The 8,087-nt window shown below is 34.7% G+C and overlaps 2 protein-coding genes across 4 annotated transcripts; one reads left to right on the plus strand and one right to left on the minus strand.

Annotated features, from left to right (window-relative positions):
• The first annotated feature begins 1,658 nt into the window (after positions 1 to 1,658).
• LOC120141748 (uncharacterized protein DDB_G0290685-like) lies at positions 1,659 to 5,123 on the plus strand. 3 transcript variants are annotated; one of them, XM_039156546.1, is made up of 6 exons: positions 1,659 to 1,855; positions 2,377 to 3,252; positions 3,286 to 3,830; positions 3,927 to 4,101; positions 4,210 to 4,316; positions 4,377 to 5,123. In XM_039156546.1, the coding sequence occupies exons 2-6, from the start codon at positions 2,400 to 2,402 to the stop codon at positions 4,929 to 4,931; spliced, it is 2,235 nt and encodes a 744-aa protein (XP_039012477.1). In that variant the 5' UTR covers positions 1,659 to 1,855; positions 2,377 to 2,399; the 3' UTR covers positions 4,932 to 5,123. The 3 variants fall into 3 exon arrangements, with proteins under 3 accessions (XP_039012477.1, XP_039012476.1, XP_039012475.1); XM_039156545.1 differs by having other exon boundaries at positions 1,661 to 1,855; positions 3,927 to 4,155; XM_039156544.1 differs by having other exon boundaries at positions 1,662 to 1,855; positions 3,927 to 4,316.
• A 596-nt stretch (positions 5,124 to 5,719) lies between these two features.
• On the minus strand, positions 5,720 to 6,917 carry LOC120141816. Its single transcript, XM_039156597.1, has 2 exons — positions 6,687 to 6,917; positions 5,720 to 5,854 (listed from the first exon to the last, which is right to left on the minus strand). Exons 1-2 carry the CDS (start codon positions 6,915 to 6,917, stop codon positions 5,720 to 5,722), a joined length of 366 nt encoding a protein of 121 aa, XP_039012528.1.
• Between the last annotated feature and the right edge of the window lie 1,170 nt (positions 6,918 to 8,087).

Raw genomic sequence — 8,087 nt, forward strand, 5'->3', positions numbered from 1 at the left:
TTATTTTTTTAGAAAAAATAAATTATTTTAAATATTTAACTAAAAAATAAATTACTAAAAGATATTAAAATCGTTAATAAAAAATTAAAAATTAAAAATATGTCACAAATTATAAAACAATAAATTATTAATTATTAAAATATATGTTATACATAATAAATACATGTAACATATAAGCACAAAAAAATTATATATCACATATTAATTTACACTTTTATATATAATATATAATAATTTGATATTTATAAAATTTATGTACCTATAATATAATCATGTATACTATATAATATTTATTTTTCACTATTATATTGTAATAAGATCAATGATTTCGTGTAAAATAATTAATTACATGTTAAATCATAATAACACATGTAAAAATATGATTGGATTTAAATAACTTTAAAAATCAAACCAGATATAATCATAAAAATTACAAATAATTTTAAATGTAATATTTATTAATTAAAAATAATTCATGTGTTAAATTAAACTCAAATCACGAAACATGAAATGACCATAATCTAAAATGAATGGAATATGAAAATCTCAACCCTTAAATCATAATAACTTAAACCCAAAGGTAATTTATACTTAAAAAAAACAATACAATTTAAAAATGACTTGAATTCAACCCAAATGAATTTAAGCTGCCCATTTGACAGGTAGTTTGTAGGTATAAAATATCGTTTAAAGTTGGACTTGGGTTTTATTGGTCTTTTCCACAGTTTCTTTTCGTCGCATGTGGGCCATTTGAGCCTCTTGCGGTCTTTTCTTTAATGGAAGTGTTCCACAGATTGGGAATTAATAAAAGAAAAAGTAAAAAAAGATGCCTTCATATACAAATTAATTCTAAAGCTTTTACTTATTTTGGTGGAACGCAAGTAACCATAAATGAACCATAAAGTTACCTTCCACCGACCTTAAGAAATATGTCAATTATTTGTAAGTAAATTACATCAAAGGTCATTGTACTATAGGTAAATTATGTTAGAAACATATTTGTTCTTTAAAACCAAAAGGAGATCTTGATCTTAAAGTCATTTATTGTTGGAATAAAGTTTGTATCATTAATCACTTTCATCATTGAACTAACATACAGTGATTTCATTTACTTTATTTGGAAGGAGAGAAATATGAAATCGATTAGGGTCATTCAAAGAATAAAGAATATTATAGAGATCGTTAGAATTAAATTTCATAACAAATATATAGATAAGTTTGATTTTGTAAATCTTCAATTTTGTACAATTTAGTACATTCTCTGGAGTATTAATTAAGGAGGTTTTTGTACTATTGTAGCAGATTTTTCTTTTCTTTGTACAGTAACACATATAGTAGAACTTTTTGAAATATGATAACCTAACTATAAATTTACTCACAATACAGAGATTTGTGATGTAATCTATCCACAACTTATTCACTTTGATTGTCCCAATAAAACTTGCCATCTCTCGATATTGAGTTCTGCTGCAAATTGACAGCAACCGATGCACAAAAAACCACACACATATATATATTTTTAAAAAAATATGCCATTTCACACGCTTTTAAGAGGCTGTATTACAAATAGAAAGAGTGGAATTTGCAGACAGTTCACAAGATTCAAGTTAAAAAGGAGGGTCTTTTTAGCTTTGACGTCTCGAAAACAATCTTTTTAAGAAGCACTCTGTTTCTCGTTTCCCAGATCCGATCTCATCTTCACATCGACACGCAGAGTTTCTACTCCTTCAAGTCAAAGCTTTTTTCATTTCCTTTTTCTTTTGTGAAATTTCCCGGAAACTCAACCGTTCTCGGAATTCACTTAGAGAGAATAAAGTGCTCTCCGCTTGTTAGTTTGGGATCATTCCGATTCTGGGTAAGTCCCCATCAACGCTTTCCCCATTTAATTTTCAAGTGTTAAAAATGGGTTTGCTTTCAAATGCAAGTTATTGTCGTTCCAGATTATACTTGCACTTTTGATCCTGCTTTATATTTCTTTTCCGCTACTATTACTTGAACAAAGTTTCTTTTTTGCTTTTTCCTTTGGTGATGGAATTTTCGAGTTGCAATTTCTTTATCGTTATCACTTTATAGCAAGTATTTTGAACTTGTTTTGGGTATTTTTTTTTACCTTGATAAATAGAAAAGAGTTGAATTTCTCGTTTTTATTGAAGCTTTTAAATAAGCACTTGATTACAGTGTCGTTAAGACAGTGATCTCTGCTTTTTGTTAGTTCTAAGGTCTGATCTCTGCTTGTTTTGAGTTTCTTTTCTTTTAATTTTCTCTTTGGATTGGATTAGTGTAATGTATTTGCTATTATACGAATATTGTGGTATTACTAAGTTGAATTTTACATCTGTTGAAGAACTCCAATGTTTCCTGGTGTTTCTCCGACAGGTTAATAGGAAAGGAAGTTCATCATGTTCCGTGTTTCGCCTAGTAGGAATCAAAGATCGAAGGGATTGAAGGTAAAGCATGCTCTTCAAATATGTGTTCTTGTCGGTATCTGCATCTGGTTGCTTTACCAAGTTAAGCACTCTGGTGAGAAGAAAATAGCGTATGCATCGGGGAATGAATTCGTTAAGTTGGGGAGAAAGGACTTTCCTCGATCGGAAGGAATAACGGTTAAGGACGCTTGGGACAAGGAGGAAGAAGAAGAAGAAAGCAAGAATGGAGGAGAAGATAACAAGCCTGAGGTAATTGAAGATGAAGCGAAAGGGAATGGGAATGGGGATGTTGACGCAATGAATGAGCATGATAATGAGAAACCCGAAGAGGAAACCGAGCGCAGAGAAGATTCATTAGATGGAGGAAAGGAAGAGAGTGAAGAGAGCAAAGAAAATGGAAATGATGGGAGCCAGGAGGACACTGAGAACAAAGGGAACGAGGAGACACATGAAGAGAAAGAGACGGAGAAGAGTGAAGGTGGGATAGAGAATTCAGGTGCCTTGGACAACCGGGTTCAAGATGGAGTTGACCAGAACAATGAAGAAGCGAGAGAAGAACATTACAAGGCAGACGATGCTTCCAGCGAAGTAGTCCATGATGCCCAAAATATAGCCGTTGAGAATGAGACAAATGGTTTGGAAAATTCCAATGTGTTGGAGCAGTTGGAAAACAAAGATAAAGATCAGGAGGACAAAACAAATGGCAGTGAAGTAACTAATGTCCATCATGACGAGTCAAATGTGCAAGAAAATGAAACAACTGAGAACAATCAAGAAAGCAGTGATGGGAGTAATGAGGCTGAGTCAAAAGAAGATCCGCAACCTGATACAGCTAAGGAATCAAATGAGAATCTGACAGATACAACACACGGTACAACTGAGAGTGAAAATGATATAGTTCTACAATCTGAGAAATCGGATTCAAGCGGCGATGGTGAGCAACCGAACTCAAATGCAACTCCAACTTCAACTGAGAATGGGGATGGGACTAATGGAGGTTCTACAAGCTCTACAAGTAACTCTGAATCTGTTGAATCAAATGGACAGACTGAAAACTCCAATGTATGGACCGGTTCAGACAGCAATTCAAATGTTCAGACTGAAGAATCAAACAATAATTCTGGAGAGGGGACGCAAGAAAGTGTTCTGTCGCTAAACGGGAATGAGAATTCAAATGATAACGAGAACAAAGAAGTTTCTTCTGATTCTTCAATTGCCGAAGACGGTGAAACGTCCTCGAACACTAATGATAATGCTCTTGCAGGTCAGAATGGGAACGATAGTGGCAGTACCAACAATGATGGGAATGCAAATGGGAACAGAAGCAGCATCGACAATCTGAGCAGCGCCACGGACAATGCAACTGCAGATGTTACTCAAAAGGACAACAATTCGAATGAAAATGTAAATGCTGCTCAGAGCAACACCAAAAACAATGAAACTGTAGGTCAGAATGGGAACAATGTTGCTCAGAGCAACACCGAAAACAATGAGAACAATGTTGCTCAGAGCAACACCGAAAACAATGAAAGTGCAAGTCAGAACGAGAACAATGCTACTCAGGGCAACACTGACAACAATGAAAATGCAACTTCAGAGGTTACTCAAAAGGACCAGAATTCGAATGTAAATGAAAATGCTGCTCAGAGCTACACCGAAAACAATGAAAATGCAGGTCAGAACGAGAACAAAGTCACTCAGAGCAACACCGACAACAATGACAATGCAGGTCAGAACGAGAACAAGGTCACTCAGAGTAACACCAACAACAATGAAAATGCAGGTCAGAACGAGAACAATGCTGCTCAGAGCGGTGCCAACAATGAAAATGCAAGTCAGAATGAGAATAATTCTTCTCAGAGCTACAACGACAGCAACAACAATGAAAATGCAAGTCAGAACGAGAATAATGCTTCTCAGAGCTACAACGACAGCAACAACAGTGAAAAGGCAAGCCAAAATGAGGACAATCATGCTGTTCAGAGCAATACCAACACCAATGAAAATGCAAGTCAGAATGAGAATAATGCTTCTCAGAGCTACAACGACAACAACAACAACGAAAATGCAAGTCAAAATGAGAACAATGATGTCGTTCAGAGCAATACCAACAACAATGAAAACTCAAGTCAGAATGAGAATAACGATGCTGTTCAGAGCAATACCAACAACAACGAAAACTCAAGTCAGAATGAGAATAACGATGCCGTTCAGAGCAATACCAACAGTAATGAAAACTCAAACCAGAATGAGAACAACAATGCCGTTCAGAGCTTCAACGACAGCAATGGAAATGCTAATTACGATGCAAATTCAGAGCAAAGCAAATCAGTCGATTCTTCAAATTCATCGGATGCATCATCTAATACAGATGGAAACACAGATGCAAGCCAGAATAATCCCAATGTTTCATCCGATGCTTCGACGACTCAAGCAGGTTTGGGAACTCTGCCAGATACCACGACTGGGGAAAATAACAGTGAGAATGCAGCAGCTGCAGAATGAAATTTATAATGGTTTGTCGTTCACTATAGGACCGTTTCTGCCGGTAAATTTTTGTTTTCTTCTTCCTGATGTGGGATCAGGAAGTTGTATGTTCTTGGCTACATGTTGTGCTTTATTGTGATATTACTGCTGAAAAATATTATTTTGTACTTTTAGATTTCTAGTTATAATAATTGACGTTCCAAGTTTTCGTAAGTCACATATATTGCTTTTAAATTGAATTGTATCTGCAAATGAGTTTAAGTTGGTGTTTAAACTTTAAACCATTATGCTGCAATAGAACTACCATATCTTTTGCAGAATCCATGAATTTGTAGCATGAGTTGCTGGGAACAGTGGGGTTGGTGAAGACTGAAGATGGTTCCCTAACACCTAAAACGTATCTGAAAACTCACCCTTCTTGCTCAAATCTCTAATTCGAAATACCTCGACAATTGATCATTGGTACAGTGAGTTATAAAGGTGTATTGTTTTCATATACAATCTCTTTTTCGAAATGACTTCACGTTAAAACGTTTTAAAAAAAAAAATAAGCATGGGGTATTGATCTCTTATCATGCATAAAAGAAAGTTTTTTTGCATGTAAATACATGTATTGTTTAGCTCACCAACACCATACTTTTGAGAATGAGCACACCAAACCGCTTTAAAAATATATATAGGATGAATTATCAAAATGATTACTTTCATTTCATATTTGTTTACTTTTACTCATTAAATTTTAAAAAAAATAAATTTTGCAATTTCTCATACACTTCATTTCTCTTTTAGGTGCTCAAATCGAAGCTCTACCTCGCTATAATCCCCCTCGCCGCTGTTGTAATTTGTCTTTCGACATCTATTTCGGATTGACCAGAATTTATTAGGGTTGCCCATTTGTTGAGCAGCATTGTGGTCGGTTCCACCATCAAGCTTGCAATAGCCTACAGTATCAGAAGCAAAAAATAAAATTCATTTTATGTTCTATATATATTAGAATCATTTTCCGTGCAGTATCCGTAATATGGTCATACATAATGCACTAATGCAGTAATTAAAATAAAGTCTTTTTATGGACAAGCGATTATTGACTTTGACTAAGTTTAAGAATTAAATTAATATTTATTTAAAGTATAAAAGTTAAATTAAATTAATATTGCAACTTATTCCAAAATATCTTTTAAATTAAAAATTAATAGAATCAATAGAAGTTGAAGATGTAGCAACATTGTTGGTTTATGAAAAGACCTTCCATCTAACATTAAACTGTGAAAACACTTCATCTCTTCCATGTTAAACATGAAAAAGAATTACTGAAAAATACATCTCTTATTTATTCAAGAAGCATGATACATCATACAACGAATATGATATTTATGATGATTAAGATGATAGCTCAAATGTTGCTCATCCACTTGTTGCAACAACATAACCGCATGAATAACCACTTGATCTACCACGTGTCATAACAAACAAACATTTGGCTTCTAGAATACTAGCAGCTTCTAGAATATCTTTAACATTCACCCAACTACTTTACATGACTTCTTTTAACTCATACACACAACTGGTTTCTCAATGTTTCAAACCTATTAAGAGCAAAAGTTTTGTCAACACATCTACAACCTGACTATTGCTAGGTACGTAATTGACTTGAACTTCTCGTGTTGCGACTTTTTCTCGCACGAAGTGTAGGTCTAGTTCATTGTGTTCACTCTTAGCATGCAAAATAGGATTTGCAGCCATAGCAACTGCACTGGTGCTGTCACACTATACCTTTGGTGCTTCTAGCAAAGGAACTGCTATCTCATGTAGAACCGCCTTCACCCACATCACTTCAGAAGTTACATCCGTCAAACTTTTGTATTCGGCTTTCAGTCTTTTAACGAATCCATCAGCGTTTTTCTTAACCTTGAAAAGCCACTTGCAACCAATAGCTTTCCTTCCAGCTGACAACTCAACAATATCCCATGTGTTGTTGCTCAACAGTGCATTATATTCAACCATAACAACTTCCTACCAGTCTGCATCTTTAAGGGCAACATGTATATCACTAGGGATTTCCTGACTATGATTATTTTAAAAGTTTTTGGCTGTCAATGTTTTCCTCTTATCAGACCATTTAATAAGCATAAACTAGATTTTTGTGGGTGAAGGTGGTTCTACATGAGATGGCAGTTCCTTTGCTAGAAGCACCAAAGGTGCGGTGTGATAGCACCAGTGCAATTGCTATGGATGCAAATCCTATTCTGCATGCTAAGAGTAAACACATTGAGCTAGACCTACACTTCGTGTGAGAAAAAGTTGCAGTACGAGAAGTTCAAGTCAATTACGTCCCTACCAATAGTCAGGTTGCAAATATGTTGAAAAAACCTTTTGCTCTTATTAAGTTTGAAACGTTGAGAAACCAATTATGTGTGTATGAGTTAAAATAAGTCATGTAAAATAGTAGGGTGAATGTTAAAGATATTCTAGAAGCTGGTAGTATTCTAGAAGCCAGGTGTTTGTTTGTTATGACACGTGGTAGATCAAGTGGTTATCCATGTGGTTATGTTATTGCAACAAGTGGATGAGCAACAATTGAGCTACCATCTTAATCATCATAAACAGCTTATTCATGTATCATTCTTCTTGAATCAATAAGAGATGTATTTTTCAGTAATTCTTCCAGCTATTCTTGGAGTACAAATCCATAATATTCACAAAAAAGCGAAAACCACTATAAGCAATTGGAGTAGGACCCCATACATCAATTTCAACAAGCTCAAAAGGTCGACTATACACAGTTTGAGATGAAGAAAATGGTAAAACATGACTTTTTCCCATCTTGCAGGCTGCACATATGCTTGTTCTATCAACTTGCATTGGTTTATTAAGGACTGCTTTCACCACTTCAGTTTCATCCTTAACATAACAAACATTGGCATGAAACTCAACTACATTATCTTTAGTAAATTTTGAGACTGATAAAAGATTTTTCTTTATTTGTGGAACATAAATCATTTGATCTAGTAAAAGATTTCTAGTGGGAGTTGCAAATGAACTTCGACCAATACGACTAATAGAAATAGTTGAACCATCCCCTAGATGAACCTTATCACTTCCTGTATATGCTTGCTTGTTTGTAAGAGAAGACGAGCTGGTCACATGGTGCGTGGCACCTGAGTCAAGAAATCA

The sequence above is a fragment of the Hibiscus syriacus genome, unplaced genomic scaffold, assembly GCF_006381635.1.
Source record: "Hibiscus syriacus cultivar Baekdansim isolate YM2019G1 unplaced genomic scaffold, ASM638163v2 tig00110813_pilon, whole genome shotgun sequence".
Classification (NCBI taxonomy): Eukaryota; Viridiplantae; Streptophyta; class Magnoliopsida; order Malvales; family Malvaceae; genus Hibiscus; species Hibiscus syriacus.

What these genes read in the sequence shown, in the direction of transcription:
- LOC120141748 (XM_039156544.1), top strand. Translation starts at nt 2,400, where the DNA reads ATGTTCCGTGTTTCGCCTAGTAGGAATCAAAGATCGAAGGGATTGAAG. An exon ending in ACAACAATTCGAATGAAAAT is followed by an intron (nt 3,831 to 3,926) that starts GTAAATGCTGCT and finishes AATGAGAACAAT; the next exon opens with GTTGCTCAGAGCAACACCGA. An exon ending in ACAGCAACAACAATGAAAAT is followed by an intron (nt 4,317 to 4,376) that starts GCAAGTCAGAAC and finishes AACAGTGAAAAG; the next exon opens with GCAAGCCAAAATGAGGACAA.
- LOC120141816 (XM_039156597.1), bottom strand. Translation starts at nt 6,917, where the DNA reads ATGGTTGAATATAATGCACTGTTGAGCAACAACACATGGGATATTGTT. An exon ending in CTTTGCTAGAAGCACCAAAG is followed by an intron (nt 5,855 to 6,686) that starts GTATAGTGTGAC and finishes CTGATACTGTAG; the next exon opens with GCTATTGCAAGCTTGATGGT.